General features: G+C 39.4%; 1 protein-coding gene across 8 annotated transcripts; it reads left to right on the plus strand.

The window, feature by feature from the left end:
- Positions 1-384: 384 nt before the first annotated feature.
- On the plus strand, positions 385-14,351 carry C2H7orf57 (chromosome 2 C7orf57 homolog). Of its 8 annotated transcripts, none has more exons than XM_013182060.3 (8): positions 2,017-2,314; positions 3,000-3,077; positions 3,733-3,921; positions 4,692-4,800; positions 4,930-5,092; positions 10,679-10,779; positions 11,813-11,949; positions 14,213-14,351. In XM_013182060.3, exons 3-8 carry the CDS (start codon positions 3,747-3,749, stop codon positions 14,287-14,289), a joined length of 762 nt encoding a protein of 253 aa, XP_013037514.3. In that variant the 5' UTR covers positions 2,017-2,314; positions 3,000-3,077; positions 3,733-3,746; the 3' UTR covers positions 14,290-14,351. The 8 variants fall into 8 exon arrangements, with proteins under 8 accessions (XP_013037521.3, XP_013037514.3, XP_013037519.3 ...); XM_013182065.3 differs by having other exon boundaries at positions 3,045-3,077; XM_013182064.3 differs by having other exon boundaries at positions 2,018-2,175.
- The last annotated feature ends 3,884 nt before the right edge of the window (positions 14,352-18,235 follow it).

Genomic DNA, 18,235 nt, shown 5'->3' on the forward strand with positions numbered 1-18,235 from the left:
CAGTAGGTAAGGGACTTGAACTATTTCTTAAAGGGTATTTTTTTCTTTAGGTTAAAAAGAGCGACACCTTTGGGCAGCTGTGCTAGCCCTGCAGTAACAGCCAATGTGCTCCTGGTATGCTGGAAAATCCCCTGGTCGTGGTGAATTCAGGCAGCCAGTGCTGATCTCACCTCCCTAATCGCCATCTACCCTAAGCACCCCAGGGAGACCAGAAGCAGAACTGGCCTCTACCAGCACTTTTTCAATTGCCTTGCAGTTTGGCCTGGTAAATAAGCACACGCCCGACGCTGCCCTCGCCGCTCGGCCCTGTGGCAACGGGGCAGCTCCGGGGCCGGGCTGTGCCTCCAACGGCCACTGCCGCCATGTTGTGGCCATCATGCGGCCGCGCTCCTCCCTTGTCCCTCTCCATAACCTCTACTTCCAGGTTGTTTGGAAGTGAGGCATTTCATAGCTGGCACCCTGGGGTGTGACAGTGTGAGGTTTTTAAAGAGGGTTAGGATCTCAAGGTAAAAGCCACAGGTTTCCTGAATACTTTGTGTGGCCCCTCTTAAACACAGTGAAACTTGCTCAATTGCCATGCTTGGCCTACAGTACATTTTGACAGGCTTTAAGGAAATATGCTTGTTTTCAGGGGCTTTTAATGGTTCTTTTCAAAGGCTCTTTCTAATATATATATTTTTTTACACATTTGCAGTTGTGCAATCATGCCAGTCCAATCCACGAACATCAGCGTGACATACTTTTGTAAAATGCTTCAGAGATGCAGCTATCTTTGTGCTTGAAGTTAGGTAGACTGTAAAATTGTTGCTGACTCTTGCGAGTACTTCTTGTTCCCAGAGTATTTTTTAAATTGCTTTTCATAAAAATGCATAAACAAAAACTGTTGAAGGCAGTAGATATGCAGCAGATTTATTGAACTACCATCATCAGTTCACCAATTAGTAAGGTGATTTTTTCCTAGTGAGCATCACAGAGGGTCAAAGGCCTATGTCACTGTCACCACATCCTTCAGCAAATGGTAACAGTTTCTGGGATTTTTTCCTTCTAATATCCAGGGATAATCAGCGTAATCAGGGTCTGAGAATGGCACCTGTTGATGGACAGTTTGAACGCATGAGAAGATGTAGGCCTCGTTGCTGCTGCAGTCCTACAGATGTTTTATTCACTGTTAGACCATATGAACAAACCAGACCACCAAGTGTTGGTTGAAATTGCTTCCTGTCCAGCTTGACAAGATGGGTGTTGGAAGCCATCCAGTGGTAGGAGAGAATGGACAAGAAATCAAAGGGCACCTTGTAACCTGAAAACATACACACTGACAGAGTTGGTAATGGGCCAGACCACATTTAAAAAACGCCAATCCTCTTTCTTCTCATTGCAGAACAAGCACTCTGGGTTCATCAATTACATCCTTTTTCTCAGAAAGAGTAGTCAGGCATTGTAATGGCTTGCCCAGGGAAGTGGTGGCATCACCATCCCTGGGGTTGTTTAAAGAAAGGTTGGACCTGGTGCTTGGGGACATGGGTTACTGGGTGACCTTGGCAGTAGGGTGATGGTTGGACCGTGATTCTGTGATTCTGTGACCAGATGATCTTGAAGGTCTTTTCCAACCTGAATGATTCTGTGATTCTATAAAGCTGTAAGTGCTGAGCAACTGGGGCCACCCAGACTATACCTGTGTGTATTGAATCAGGCTTCATGGTGAGACAGCACAAGACGATGATCCTGGGGGAGAGGTGTCTGGTTTACCTGGGAGTAAATTACGTTAACGTTCCCCGAGTTGAATCTCTTTTGTCTGTAATAGTAACTGTTAGGAGATCTCCGTGTCTTAATTCACCCTATTTTTTCCCTCTATCCTGTTGGCCACACTGCGGCCTGAAGTCACACACAAACACCGCGTAACTTTTCTGCTCCACTACCACGGGAGGACAGCGAACGCCCGCACTCCCGGCACTGCGTCCAGGAGGCGCGGACGGCCACAAGATGGCGGCGGCGGCCGTTGGAGGCGCGGCCCGGCCCCGGAGCCGCCCCGTTGCCACGGGGACGGGCGTGCCGCTGCGGCCGGGGGCCGGCGGCGGGGCCAGGGCAGGGCACAGCCCGCTGCTGTCGCTGCCAAGTACCGCGCTGTGTGACTGCCTCCTTCCCTGCTTTGCCCGGCTGTTGCCTCTGGCTGCGGTAGGAGAGGTGTTGGCACGGCGAGGGGCCCTCGGCCCGTTTCCACCACGGTGCCTTTGTGGTTCCTGCAGCCTGCTGCCCTTGTAGCTGGAAGCAAACGTGGCTCAGGCCTGAGCTTCCTAGGTCTAGGCAGCAGGCGGTGCGTTTTGTTTTATAGTAATACAGGTCTGATATAAGGAGCTTGCCCCTGTGTGTCAGGAGAGGTTTCTGGTGCTCTGTGGGATGATCTCAGGGGGGAACATGGTGCTGAGCATTTGCCTTTTTCCAGGTGTGCTGCAAGAGCCCCGTGGCCAGGCTGTCTTCACAGGCTAGTTCCCACCTAGCTTACCTTCCTCTAGTGCTTGCCGAGCTCTAAGCCTGGCTGCTGGTCCCACCTCCTAACAGCGGACTTGTTGCACTCAGAGTTAGAACATCCATTTGGTTTGCAGAGATCCGCTAGATGTTGTCAGGTGGAAAAAAAAATCAGCCGCAGACACTATGTACCATGGGCGAATCCCAGTAGAGTTCAGTCTGTTAGAAGAGAGGAGATTCTCAATCAGTTGCGGGCATTTTCCCTTGTAAATAAGCTGTGTAAGGGGCTTATTTCTTTGAAAATGCTCTTTCATTTTAAGCTATCAAAGCAGAGATCCAAATGACTGGCAATCCAGCAAACTGAAATGAATGAGAGTATTTGGGATAATGAGGTAGAGCGGTTTCAGATGGACCAATTAGTGTAGTGAAATAAAACAGTCTAATGGCTCTTTGCCCTTGATACCAACAAAAGTAAGTTCTTTAGGGCATTTTATTTAGAGGTGAGTTTCAGCATATTTGTGTTTGCCTAGTAGCTCCTGGAGAGGATGCCTGCCTTAAGATAGTTTACTTACACCTAGGTAACTGCATTCGCTGCATTTGGAGTCATCGCAGTAAGTCTGTATGCCTTTCATAGCATAATTCCGTAGATTGTCTTTTTCTTCCCTGTCTGCCACTTCATTTTCTCTTTAAGGAAATTTCCCTTCCTTGTAGAGTTTTTTGATGTTTCTGTTTGTTTGCTTGCTTCTTTGTTTTTACATGCAGAAAGTTGAGAAAGGAGTATTTCTGGAGAGGGCTTAACTTACCTTATTTTATTAAGGAGGGGATGATTTGGGGATCAGGTTGGATTATTTTACAAATAAAGACCTAGAAATGGACAAATTAGAATGCTGCCTTTGCTTTTGGTGGTAGATGTGAAGGAAAGGAAACAAAAGGCTTAACTGCTACTAGCTGTCTGTTGTGATTCTCCCTGCTCTTGGTGTCCTTGACCTGGTCTGCTGCCTGAATATGTGTGTTGCCCTGTACTAAAACATTTCATATGAAAACCTGAATGCTATTTCAAAACTTAAACCAAGGCCTTCTTTGTTGACTATGATCCTCCAGCATTTGCCCTTGCTATGTGCCCTGGAATAAAGAATCCTTGTCTTCTACCTTCATGCTGAAATGCAGCATGTTGCTCAAATTTCAGGTTGACTAGATGTTAGTTGCCTGAAAAAGGGATGCTAACGGTTACATTTTATGATAAAATTTTCTTTTCCATTACTGCAGAATGTTACTACCAGATGCTCATGAAGCGACCAGAGAAACCAATGAACTCAGATATCCCACTTCCTTCAACATCCCAGATTCCAGGTCTTGCAAAAGCTCCCAATGAAGGGACATTTGGGTGCCGCAGGAAATGGATCAAAGACACCGATTCAGCTTATGTAAGGCTGGCAAAGCAAGGAGGCCGACCTGGTGTGTGACTTTTTTGGCTGTTTGTTCTAGTATTATTTTCTTTGGTTTTCTTTGAGTTTGGTGGTAGAAAAATCTTGTAGACATTTCAGAAGAATCCTCTGAAATTCTGAAATTAAACTAGGGGAAAAAGTTTGAAACTGTGACATAAGAGGTCAGCTTGTAATGATACCCTTGCTGTGTATTGAATTAACTACCTGTTATCAAAATAGGTAGTTTTGCTTTATGTCTGACCTACTTGGATGATGCTGGCAGTTTAGCTGCATTTGAGATAGGTCTTTACAGTTTATGCTAGGGCTGTTTAAGTAACAGTCTGGTAAAAACAATCTTGTCACAAAGAATTGTTATCAGAAAACTTGGTAGATGTCTGTGAAGTGTTTTTTTCTAATGGCATCCAGTTTGTTAGGGTTCTGTGTATATTCTGTTCTTGTACTAGGACACTCCATGTTTTTGTTGTTTCCTTTATTGAGAAAGAGAAGCTGAGAGACTTAACAGATGGCAGGCGTGCTACACTTAGAGCAGGATGACAAATACAGGAATATGAATTAACAGACACCAGCAGAAATGTGTCAAAACTTTTAGAAGATAAATAGGGTACAAATGAAACATGGTGCTGCAAGGTTCTGATTGCCTGTTTAACCAAGGAAGACAGATGTTACTTAGTGAATACTAAAAGGTATCTTTTCTTGGTAAAACAGCAGCCTGAAAAGATGATGCTTTTATAACTAGAATAAGAGTCAGAAAAGTAGCAGCTTTTGTCTTTTCATCCTAAGACTTGTTGAAGCACTACGCTCCTGTTACAAGCAAGTCATCTCCAGTAGCATATGCTGCGCCTGACTGGTACTCACACTGCTCCAATCCTCCAGCAACCCATGAGCCACGGTAGGTCTGCCGAGATCTTGAATAACTTCCTGGGTTCTCTCTTTACCTGTTAGTGTTTCAGAATAATTTTGTCATAAAATGAAAAATACATATCCCTTGTACAAACAAGTGTTAAATCTCTGTCTGCAGGAACTATGTTTCCACTCTACCAGATTTTATGATTCACAAAGAGTTCAGTGCTGATGACCATCATAGTAATAATTACGAGACCAGAAGAGGACCTTTTGATTTCGATATGAAAAGCGTTTGGCAGCGGGATGCTGCGGACAAAGAAAATGCAGAGAAAAAAAAGGTATGATGGAGATGGCTTTGTTTGCATAGCTCCTCCAGATGCTTCTGACTGAATTTGTTGGTTCTTATGAAGGGAAGTTGCAGTCTGGTAAAATTATGTTTAAGTGTTGCAGGTGTGGCATATGAACCAGATATGCAATTTCCAATTGCACCTGCACATATTTAAGTGTGAATGAAAACCGGGAGTTAGTTTCTATCTTCTTATGCTTTGTTTCCCCTGAAATTCACTTCTGTTGAATTGAATTCTTGTTCAGTGATCTTAGGGGAGGAAGGAATGAGGAGGAGGAGGAGGAGGGAACAGAAGGCTGTTCAGAAAAAGGGTTTGCTTTAAAGTTCAAGAGAGAGTCCTGAAAGAGACCACACTAGCTGCCTATGAACAGAAGATTTATCCACCACAAAATGAGCGTAGGGCAAACTATGCTTAGAGCGAACTTTTCTGTGATGATCTTAGGTTTACAGGACAAAACCCCATCTCCCATCCTCCATCTTTCATCCTCCTCTCCTGCTCATTTAGATATTTAAGGCTTACATTTTTATAATAGACTCTGTAGTCCTGGGTGCCTCAGTTACCATATTGCTTTGAATATACATGGAAAGACTTTTGATGTACTTGAAAACTAGTACCTCCCTTCCACTTGACTACAAGTGCAGGAGTTGGACATTTTAAGTAAAAAGTCCTTAACCTTTGCTGAAGAGAGTAACAAGTGCAAATTCAGAATGATGGCTTGTATAAATAGGGATATGTTGTCTTTCTGAACAGGCTTGGGAATGTCGTCTTAGTCTGCAGAAGTAGTCATGCGCATGATGTATACTTCAGGTATAACTTGCTGATGCCTTTAGGTGAAACTTTTTTTTCAGTCAGTCTCAGGGCACTGAAACCTGAAACTCAAACTGCCATGGGAGCCTCTTAGAGGATCAAAACGTGAGGAAGATTAAGTGCTCTCTTACTTAAGGACCCATTGTCTTTACTGCTCTGAGACAAATTTGATTTTGGTAACGGTATGTGTAGTTCAAGTCCATGTGGGGACTGGTGGAAGGTCTTTTTCTGCTAGGTGTGGAATATGATCAAGACCCAGTTTCATTCAGTCTTGTACATGAAAGTTCTCTTAAATTTTTTATTTATCACGGAGTACAAAGTGAATAAATGGTACTTATTCAGCTTGAATTCCAAATCTGCAGAGTCCCTAATATGTAATCTATATTACTGTTTTGGAAGCTGAATTTCGTCCAAGGTACTAAATCCCAAACCTTACTCTTTTATAACTAGGCGCCTCAGATTACAGATTCTGTGGATCATGCCTTAGCTTTCTCACCCCCTTCACACCACCAGCTCTGAAATGGTTGTCCTATTGCAGAGTACCTTTTTTGTACCCTCACAAGAAGTGTCTCATGTAGCTTGAAACATCACATGGTGCTTCTTTTGCATCTACTTCTACTTCCTTGCTTTTATAAGAGGTTTCTATCCCGTGGTTTGTTCAGAGTACTTTCCTGAAGATTCTTCCAGTGAGACAATACAACTAGCCCTACCAAACCATCTTTGTTTTTAGTTTTCTCACTGTACATTTTGTATAATGAAGGTTACAGATTCCAAAACCGCCACAGAAAAAAAATCTAAGCAATACTCAATTTACTGTTTGACTAAATGATGACAGTGCAGTAGCAAACTACCTCAAGTATTTAGGTGATGTTGAATGTCTGGACAACATTATTCAGTCCAGTCTGATTCAGCAGCCCTTAAGAAGAAAGATGTATGATGCAATTATGGAGGGAAATCCCAAAGGGAGTCTTTATGGACAACTACAAAAACATTTTAACCTCTAAGGGTTCCTGCTCTACTCAGTTTGGAAAACATTGTTCCCGAGTGGGCCCTTGCTCTGGAGCTTTAAACATTTATGCCACGTTCCTCTGAAGTGTTAGCATCTCCATTGCTCCTCATGTTATGGTTGTCACTGCATGGAAGAGGACTGGAGATCAAGCAACGTGGTACCCCTTGCCTCAGGATGGATCCCATGATTCCTCCCTAATACCTTAATCACAGGGATAATTCTCATTCTGGGAATTTAGCAGAGCAGCAGAGAACTGTTTGTGCATGAAGGATTTAGCTTCTGTACTCATGGCAAAGTGATGGGTTACTAGAGCAGGTGGAAGCATCCTTTTGCCTTTGTACCATGTGGACTAACCTGAGTTCAAAATGCTATGAACCAAAAGAGAGAGGCTTGTGTATGAGTGAGAAATCAGTTGGAGGTGGCATCAGAATTAGTATCTTACTGCAAAACCATGAAGATTAATACGTTGATTAATATGAGATTAACGACCTCAATGTCTTGAGTTCTGCTAGGCATACATAGGCGTACATCCCTTATCTGTCAGTAAGAGTAAGCAACACCAGCAGGGTTTTCTGTTGTGCTTTTTTCTTATGGCAGTTTTACTAGAGGTGTGCTGAGTGAGCCTTTGGTTTCTGTAGTAAACGCTTCTTAGCTAAACACTTAAGCCTATGTATTCCTGCAAAGAGTAGTTCATATCTTGCGCATGGTTGATATGCAGGTATGAACGGTTGTGGAAAACGAGAGGCTTTTCTCCATGCCCAGGCTTGATTTGTTCATCTCTGAACATTGGCATTTTTTCCTTCCAAAGATTGGAGAATGCAATCAAGAGATCTGGCTATGCATTTCATATCTGCAATGGTAAAGTGCCACAATTGTACTAAATTGTACACCTTGAGGGCAAAATTTCCTTTTGTGCTTCTGGTCCATACTGTCTAGGTCTCGTTTTTCCGCTGTGTTGATTGCAGTTCTCTGCTGCTCCTAATGAAGGACAGGTCTGAAGAGCTATGGTATGGTGTTCCTTTCTGTAATGTCAGCCTTGGTGAAAAATACAGATTTTTGTATCAAATAATTACGGTCACATTGGAGTTCTATGTCTTGAGTGAAGATACTCTTTTTCCAGGATTCTGCCTTATACACATACAGGACTCTGTGTGTATACATGCATATGTATATATGTACATGCTATAGTAAAAGGATTACTCATCTGAGGTCAGGATTTAACCTCAAATATGTGTTTGGAGTGTAATGTGGAATTTTGCCCTTGATCTCGGGGGAACCAGGATTTCACCCAGGTGCTTTTAGCTTTCCATATTAGCAGGAAGTATCTGTTGTTCTTCACCTACTACCCAGACGTGTGGAAGAGTATTGAGGTCAGGGTTTTCACTGAGGAAAACCACAACCAAATATGTTTAGCTTCTCATGGTATGACTATAATTACATCATGAATTGTTGGGTATAAATGAAGTAGTTGCTCTACAAATTACAATTAGTGTTTCTTGAATGTGAAATTAATAAATGTGTGTGCATAGCCGCTAAGATGAACACATTGTGCCTGAGCTCATAGCTTTCAGGCATTTACACAAACAAGATAAAGGACTTTAAGCGTTTCTGAAATGATACTTTTTTCGTGGATTGAAAGGAGTTACCCATTTTGGTAGTTGTCCTAGGCATGCCATAACAGTCAAATGCTGTAAATGTAAGTAATCACTCTTAGATTATGTTGGTAACTATATCGTCACAAACGGAGTGGACACAACCAAGTGGAAAATGTCCTACATAGTTTGTTTTTTCTGGGAAACTTGGTTTGCTTTTTATTTGGGAAACTCAATGGCTGCTGAATAGAGGCTTGTCAGAGTCCTCCATCTGGAACTTCCATGGTGTGTCAGATCTGAAATGGTGCAGTTTAATGCTGAAGAGAAAAAAAGCAGTGACTTTTCTTGCACAGTAGAATAGTGTTTTTGAAATGTAAAGCAGAAAAGGGCTGCCACAGCAAATGAGCATTCTCAGATTTTGAAAGCAGTTGTAGGCAGCTGATTTTTTTTTTTTTTTAAACCTTCATGTTGGACAACAGACCCCAGTCTTAATCCAGCATCACTGTGTGCTCTTTTCAGTGTCATCTCTTCTTCAATGGGTATTCCAGTTTTTCATCTCCTTAAGCTTCAATAAAACATCAGTCTGTTTAGCTGAAATTCTGGGATTTTTCTTCTGGTGCAGCTCTGGTTCTGAAGTCTGTAGGAACTTCATCACTGACTTCCTGTTTCAGAATAAGTAGAACTGCACTAGGCTTCACTTGTTCCCAGAAAATAAGAAAATTACACTCTCCAAACATTCATGTCTGCTTTTTTTAACTGGCTTCTTTGTGGGTCAGATGTATTCAAACAATAATATACTTTGCCCTTTCTAAACAAAATCTGCACAGGGTCCTGGGAAAGTCTGTGGTGTGTTTACATCTGTTTTGGAATTTTTTCATCATGAATGTTTTCATGCGAGTTGTTTTGTAGTGTCCACAATCCAATTGCAATTGCTGGTGATGCATCTAATTTTTGCACTCTGTTCATAATTTTTGTTCTTTTAGGTTAAATGTATGGCGGTAGGTATGTCTACATAGGTGAAAAGTATCTTTATCTTTAATGTACTTTTAAATTTACAGAGCAATGTATTTCACTTCCAGTTATCCTATCTTAATTTATTTTGCAAGCAGCCTCTTATTCTATGGGGCACTTATCTGTATTGCAAGTTTAAAAAAATTAGGTGGTCAAGTAATATGTAGGTTCTAATTAAGGGAATATATTAGAACAACACAAAAACTTTCTTGATAGGCTTTGAAAATTGTACATACCATCTTGAGGATTCCTGCCCACTCTTTCTTTTTATGCAATGAAGGAAGTTGTACATAGTCTTTGAAGACTTTTTGTTGCTGTTTTTTGCTTTTTTTCTTTAAGTAGCTCTTAGTGAAAAATATTGGAATTGTTGGGGATATACTTCCCTCTCAAATAAAAGCACCCAATTAAATATCGACCCTTCATCAGCTGTTAGTTTTGAAAGCTGTTAGTTTTGAAAGCTGTTAAAATAAACAGCTTTGATGTGTGTTGCTAATGTTTTTCCACTAATTTTTGGGTTCTCTGACTTTGAGGCCTAGAGTTTGTGATGTCACTTCACCATCTTTTTAGGTGTCGTCTTATCTTTACATAATGAATAAAGAATAAAAATAAAATATACATTCCTCCTATAGGCTTTTCTCAGTACACCTGTATTTGTTGGAATTTCAAGCCTCAAATTCATATACCACCATCGCTTTCTCATCTCATTGTATAAGATGTCCTATGTTTTGTTTTTTTATTTAAAAAAAAAAAGTACTAATTAGGCTGGACATTAGTTTCTGGACCCACTGGCTTCATTAAGACTGGGATGTTGTCATACCCTCCACACAGGGAAATAGGCCAAGATGAGAGGTTGCAATTGGTAAGTTTGAATTTGAAGCCTAACTTTTGGTAGAAGTGTACTGTGAGGGAAAAGCTCACAGATGAGCATGTTTCTCATTACTGACATAATGAACAAACAGCTGATCTTATGTGGTATAACTAAGGTGCTTTTAAATGTTTTTCTATTCCTTTATACTTCTCTGCTCTTAATTTTTGAAATATTATTCCTATGATAGTACAATTTGATGATTTTGGGGGCCTTTCATATACGTATCACTTCTGACACCACGTAGTTATTTTTATAACTGTTTTTAGTAAGTTAAGGTCTGTCTTACACAGGTAAAGCTCCCAGCTATAAACACTACGTGTCCAAGCAGAACACGAAATATTTCTACGAACAAGGAATTCAGTGGGAAAAATAGGCTTTCCTTCCCACCTATGTAAGTAACATGTTTATGAAATTCATTAAACTCCTAAACCTGCAAGCGTCTGTGCATGCAAGTAATATTACTGCTTGGGAGCTTGCAGAGATTAGAGGATTTGTGCATGGCCTTTCTGGATCCTTACTGCTACTAAACTTACTTACTGCCACCATCTATAGTGGTGAAATATTTTAAATAGGAATTTAACTTATATAGTAAAGCTATTTTTTGTTATTTACAGAGCTTCTATTTAGGAAAAGTAGGCATACAATTGAGTGGTAAAATATTGTCGTGTAGTAAGTACTCTTTTACTGCATTCTAAATCATCTGTTGTTATACCAGTGAACAGATGCAAACTATTAGTGTGCATTGTTAATTCTGTGAGTGTAGATTACAGAGGCACAGGTAGGACTACCATTTTCAGAAATCGCATCAGCTGTAGCCTAGTAGAAGGTCAGGCCCAGCAAACATACTGTTATCAACACCTGGAAGATAACTAGTCTTCTAAGCGAGTGATTACAACACTAATCTGTGTGTGCAGCTGAATTGCTCCAGAGTACTTTGTGTTAAAAATAGATTAGAGATAAATATCAGAAAATAGTCTGTTTTAGAAGTATGTTAATGATGCAAAATATGTGATTGAAATGTCTATGAAATGTATACTTATGATAAAATTTTGGGACAAAACCTGCACAGTGTAGAATGAATGTCATCAGCCTTTTCAGCTTACATGTTCTTGCTTAGATTTTTCCTTCTCACTTACTTTTTCTGGTCACCAGACCAGAATTATGCCAGTATTATACATGTAAAGTTCCAATAACATGAATGGTTTTTGTCATTTAAAACTACGTGTGTATTTACTGAATCAGTTCCAGCTGTGTGCTTTGTTTTTTTCTAAGATGATGACACATAGCATGTATATTTATTGTTGCTTACAAATAAGTTGTTATGTAAGGCTATTACCTGTTCTGTGCAAAATACATTCTTTCCACTTAATCCCAGTTTTGGTTTACTTATGCTATTATTTTCTTTAACATGTTTCTATTTACAGGCCTGCTCAGAGAAAAAGTGAAGCAGTAAACTTTAGCAAATTAATTAGCAATGGTTATGGGACTGACTGGTATCAACAACATACTGCATGGAAAAAAAAGATCCAAGAAACATCAGAAAACAGCGAGCCATCCACAGGTAAAATTATTGCAAGCTGTTTCTTTTAAATCTTTTGTTAGTTGGATTTGAACTATGGGTAGCCTGAATGATTTGATTCTTTCTCTTTAAGTATGCTGAGATTTACTGAATTACCATGCTTGGCTTACAGCACGCTGCAAACAGCTTAGGGAAAGTGCCCTCCTGCTTGTAGTCAGCAAAGGCAGGGGCTTTCGTGGCTTTCTTTTCCATCTTTGCAGTTGTAGAAGTATGTTGTGTTCTGATCCAAGGGCTTCTGTATGACGTATTTTTGTAAAATACTGAGGAGACACAGTTATACTCCTCCTTGAAGCTGAGCAGACTGTAAAATAGTTGCTATTTGTTTTCGAATAGTCCTTGTATCCTATTATTTTTTCTGAGAACTTATGTTATAGTTGTCATCAATACTCATGTATATGAAACAAATCACTTTTTATTAAAAAATAAATAAATATATCCACGTGATTAAAAATCTTGGTTTTGCAACAGTTTTATTGGATTAAAAAGTTATCCAGTGCTTATTTATGTTTTCAGACTTTGCTTTTGTCATGCGCAATGGTAGTAGCTATAAAATACATCTCTTCCAAAACACTTAGAAATAGAGGTTAAAGGGGGAAAATCCCCCCCTTCTTGTCAAAGATCTTTTGCTTATGCTTTTTACACTGGTTTGATAAACAAGGTGAGTGGATCAGTTTTATATAGCAACCTTTTAAAATGCTATTGAACATACGTATTGCAAGCTCCAGAATTTTATTTTCAACTGTATCAGTGAGTGCTTGTCTATATGCTGTGGATTGACATGACTTTCTTGAACTTGATAGATCAATGTGTGGAAAGTTTAGTGGCTAGTAAAATTAATTTCTATGACAAATTAGCACCTCCTGAATTGATTTTATTGGTCTTCCATTAACATTAAAAACAATATATCTACGGTATTTTTTTCTTCATATGTAAATATATGAAGAATATATGAATTTATACATTTTATACAAAAAATTGCACTTTGAATACTGTATTCAGTTTTGGGCTCCTCACTAGAAGAAATATTGAGTTACTGGAATGCATTCAGAGAAGAGCAGCAAAGCTGGTGAAGGGACTAGACACTAGTGTTAATTAGGAGTGGCTGAGGGAACTGAAGTTGGTCAGTGTGGAGAAGAGGCTGCAGGGAGACCTCATCACTCTCTACGTCTACCTGAAAGGTTTCTTTTATCAGATGCAAAGTGATAGAACTTGAGGAAATGGTCTCAAGTTGTGCCAGGGGAATGTTTAGATTGTATATCTGAAAGGATTTATTTATGGAAAGGGTGGTTAGGCATGGGAAGAGGCTGCTCAGGGAGGTGGTTGAGTAACCATCCCTGGAGGTATTTGAGACATGTGGATATGGCACTTAGAGACATGGTTTAGCGGTGGACTTGGTGGTGTTAGGCTGATGGTTGGACTTGATGATCTTGGAGGTCTTTTCCAATGTTTTCCAACCCTAACCCTAATTTATAAAAAAATAAAAAACCCAAACAACGTATTTTAGTTTCAAAAATAATGGAAGTGGGCCTCAAATGGGACATTTGGGGTATAAAGAAAACTGAAGATTTTCAGAATAATCACGATATTGGTTTGGTTATAGCACAAACACAGAGAAAACAAAATGATGGGTATACTGTATAAAGACTGATGAAAAGTCAATATGCTGCTTAGTTTACTATAGAGTTGCTTCATATTCTCAAGAGGCTTTTCTTTCACAAACTGCTAAATAACATGCAACCAGCTTTTATTGCATTGCCCTTATTTGTCATTCTGTTTCTTGTCTCAGTGTAAAAGGAGGGTTCTTAATGTTTTTGAGAGTATGGTTTCATCCAGACATGTTGTTGTACCTTGATTCAGTTTAACTTCATCCTCTTTGTGGTTTCAGGTGTGTGCTGAAGATAGCACTTGGGTACTTTTGTCTGCTTATTTTGAAAGCAATTGACAGCATGAGCACCTTGCAGCTTCCTTTTGAGGGGGAGCTTTGTCTGTTGTCTGCCTCGTAATATAAGTCCAAGACATATCAGACAGGAGATACAGCCCATTGCATATATAAATGTATAACTCGCTTGTGGTGGTTTACAGTTTTGTATCATACTGCAGACTTTCCATGTAGCTTGTCATTCTTAGTTAAAAATTAAAGTACTGGAATTTATATGCATTTTGACGTGAGTGAGAGAAACTAAATGTTAGTTGACCTTTTTATTCTTATGGTTATCACAAGTACTTTCATCTTTTTTTATTGCAGATTCAGAGCCATCACAGTCTGAATCAGCACCTGCAAGCAATGAACTGAAGCCAGAGGTTCAGGGATGTAATAAGTAACTTAAAAGATGATTGGGGAAACTAAGGCATTATACTGCTTATGATAAAGTCCACTATTTACATCTTTGTTGGTTTACTTTTGTCTCGTTAGATTATTTTAATGATTGAACTCATCCCTGATTGAGTAGTTCAGTTGATTTATAACATGAGTGAACTTTATTGTGGTTGATGACAGCAAATTCTAAAGAATAGTTTTGCTCTATATATATACAAAGAAAAAGTCTAGGCGTATGCACTGACAGCTAAAGTTCTCTCCTATACCAGACTTGTGCTCCCTTGCTGTTGTCACATAGTATTGTCCTGTTGCTGCTAATTTGACTATATACGTGTACAATATCAGTGTGTCCAAACCAACAAGTTTCTTTCTTTAACTACAGTTATACTTGTGACCTATGACTAAAAACAGTGGGGGAGAACTGCGTGGTGTGGGAGAAAATGTAAATAGAAAGAATTGAACTGGTATGGCTACTTGAAGGATTTCTCCTTCAAGAAGTCAAACCTTGATTGGAAAGATGGCTTCTTAGTGCCTAAAGAACATTTAGACCAAATATTCAGATTTCTTAGACAATTATATTGCTATGTGTGCTGTGAAAGAACTAGTTGATCGGTGATAGTGTTCAGCCACGTAATTAAGCTAAGACTTGTTGGCATTTCCTGTTATATTTTACAGAAGGTGGGTTGTTAAGGGAGTAGTGGCATAGACTAAGTTGTGCGTATCTACACATTCAGCCTTTTAAATGAAAAAAAATTTATCCTGAATTTGACTACAAAAATAAATTGTATGCTAAATGTGTTTACTGACACCAGCAAAACACTTTGTACTTTGAAAAAGAATTGTTTTAAAACTCTGAAATACATACGCTGACATTTTAGCACTTGCTCTTTTATCTGCTTGAATTAGTACATACCCTTATATGCTGTGAATAATTAAATACTTTATAATAAAGCCCATTAGAAAGTGGATCCAATTTCAATAGGATATTTTTGCTTATGCTATAAAAAGTGAAGTTTTTAATAAATTGTATTTATTTTCCTTTTCTGAGTGCACTTATTACATTGTACGCCTCTGAGTCCAGGAGCTGAAGATTTTAAAATGTAATACTGAGTATGCATTTCTATGAACAGAATATAGAATACTTCAGTAGGGATGTTCCAAGATCATCTGGTCCAAGTGCCTGACCTCTTCAGGGCTAACCAAAAGTTAAATCATCCTGTTGAGTGCATTGTACAAATGTATCTTGAACACTGATAGGCATGGGGCATCAACCACCTCTCTGGATGGTCCAGTGTTTGACCACACTCATGGTAAACACACTTTTTCCTCCTGTCCAATCTGACCCTCCCCTGGCACAACTTTGTGTTGTTCTTGCTCATCCTGTTACTGGTGACCAAGGAGAAGAAACCAGCACCTTTCCAAACGTAAGAAAGCTTAAGTTGCATCATCAAGCTGTATCTGAAAGGGGTAAAAAAAAAAAAAAAGAAATACTATCTTAAGACAGTTTTCACTTAAAAATTATTTTGTGGATTATGTTCAGGCAACTTAAAATATTCAATTTTAGCATGAAAGCAGAGTTTCTGATGAAATATAATTTTGTAGGCTACAGTACCAGGGGATGTCAAAGCTGGAACTTAAGGTATTAAAATCTGACCAATAGAAAGACCCACCAGTCATTAGGGGGGGGAAACACTATGGAAAAGCCAGTGTGAAGAACTTGTGTATGTATAGCGAGCAAATTGTTAATACCAGTGGAACTTCAGCTATAAAATTTTATACAAATGCAGTAATCATCAGTAGCTGCTTCATGTTCTGAGAAAAATAAGTACCATTTCATGTCTTTTCAGAATTGTGCTGTTATATGAATATGCCTTCTCTGGGAATTCAGCTACCTATTCAATACAGTGTTTGGAAAAGGTTATAATTTTCATTTGAATATCCTTAAAAAAACGTAATAGAGCTGAGCTTCTTGATCCTGTGAATGGTAAACTGTAACATTAAACGAAGTCTTTGTAGCATACTTAAATGTTACAAACTATCAGTGGTAGTACTACTTTTCAGTCCCACTTTGATATTCTGACTCCTGTTATTGTACGAGAACCTTCTTTTACAAGCACGGCTTGTGGTTAACTGATTAAAAATAAAAAATATAAAAAAAAATAAAAATATAAAAGAAAGGGGAAGAGAGAGATGATGATGATGAAACTCTGGTGTGAAGTTGCATAGCAGCAAGGTAGCCAAACCTTTTCTAAGACTAATTAGTTGAGTAAGAGGTTTTATTTGTTCTTAAACATACATTAAAGTAATTTCAATTTTATTTTTTGTAGATTTTTTTTGTAAGGTACTTAATACAAATTTACTTTAAAAGTTAGAGACAGTAATGTTACGAAAAAATAACTGCATGGACTTCTAAAAGTATTCACAAATTTGTAGATTGCCTGTTCACATAGACTTAAATGTGCTTGCTGCACCAAAGTTCTCAAAATCTGTTCCATAAAATAAGAATGCCTGTGTGGGTGTTCAGTGCTGACCCGAAGAGGAGAATTCTAATTGTTATTTTCTGTCTCCTTTTGTTGTTAGGATCTTGTTGTGGTTTAACCCATCAGGCAGCTAAGCACCACACGGCTGCTCACTCATCCCCGCTCACCCCACACCAGTGGGATGGGGGAGAGAATTGGAAAAAAAGGGAAAAACTCATTAGTTGAGATAAAAACAGTTTAAAAGGACAGAAAACGAAAGGCTAATAATAATGATAAAAGAATACAGAAAGCAAGTGATGCACAATGCAACTGCTCACCCCCTGCTGAACAATGCCCAGCCTGTTCCTGAGCAGCAGCCGCCCCCACACCCCGCCATCCCGCCTCAGTTTTATTGTTCCTCATGATGCCACATGGTTTGGGATAACCCTTGGGCCAGCTGTCCCCTCCCAGCTCCTGCTGCACCCCCAGCCCCCTCTGGCAGGGCAGCACGAGGAGCTGGGAAGTCCTTGTGTGAGCACTGCTCTGTGACAACTAAACCATCAGTGTATTATCACCATTATTCTCATCCTAAATCCAAAACACAGCACCATGCCAGCTACCAGGAAGAAAATTAGCTCTGTCACAGATGAAACCAGAACAGATCTGTACAAAGTTTCCTAAAGTACTTTTATTAGTTTGTATAGTTTGATATGTAAATCTTCCTTGCTTTTGAATGTTTTTCCTCTATAGTGGAGTTTTTGTCCAGAACTGTCTATTTTTTAGGCAACGGATTGAGGCAGAGAGAACTGAGATCCTGTTCTGGTCACTCAGCACTGTTCAATTGCTTTACTAGAGTTGTGTTTTTAGAAATATTTATAGCGGTGGTTTTAAGTTTAAAAGTGTATGCCATATCCCACTTTAAAAATCGTCTTTTTTTACTTCAGTCACTGTTAGCTACTTACCGCATGACATTCCTTAAATTCTCAAAAGTTTGTTTTATGTGCCATTAACGTATACTCAGCTTTCCTTAGTCAAGCCAAGGAAACATTTGCTCTGCGCTGTTGGCCAACCGAGTCTTCATAGATCACAGTTTGAGTACCATGAGTTAAAATATTAACAACCTGAAGTGCTTTTTCAGACTAAGATTTCTCCTTATAAGAGCAAGTGGTGAACCCTGGAACTTGTGTTTGTACCTTCAGAATAATGGAGAGCTGCAGCAGCAGCAAAAGTTATCAGCTCTTCAACGGATGTCAAATCAAAGTAGCGTAACAAATCAGAAAGTTCCCAATGAATTCAAGTATGGAAAGGTTTTGTTTAAGTCCACCTTATTATGTTATTTTATTTGTTTCTGAGTCAATGCAGTCATGAAATTGGCTAAGTTTTCAAATCCATCATCAGTTCCGTTTAAAAGCATCGGAAGTTGCTGAGTCTGGAAGGGTTTTCAGAGAGCGGCAGAAGTAAAAAGCTGGGCACTTGCTCACAAAAATCTAGC

Source organism: Anser cygnoides, chromosome 2 (genome assembly GCF_040182565.1).
Source record: "Anser cygnoides isolate HZ-2024a breed goose chromosome 2, Taihu_goose_T2T_genome, whole genome shotgun sequence".
NCBI lineage: Eukaryota > Metazoa > Chordata > Aves > Anseriformes > Anatidae > Anser > Anser cygnoides.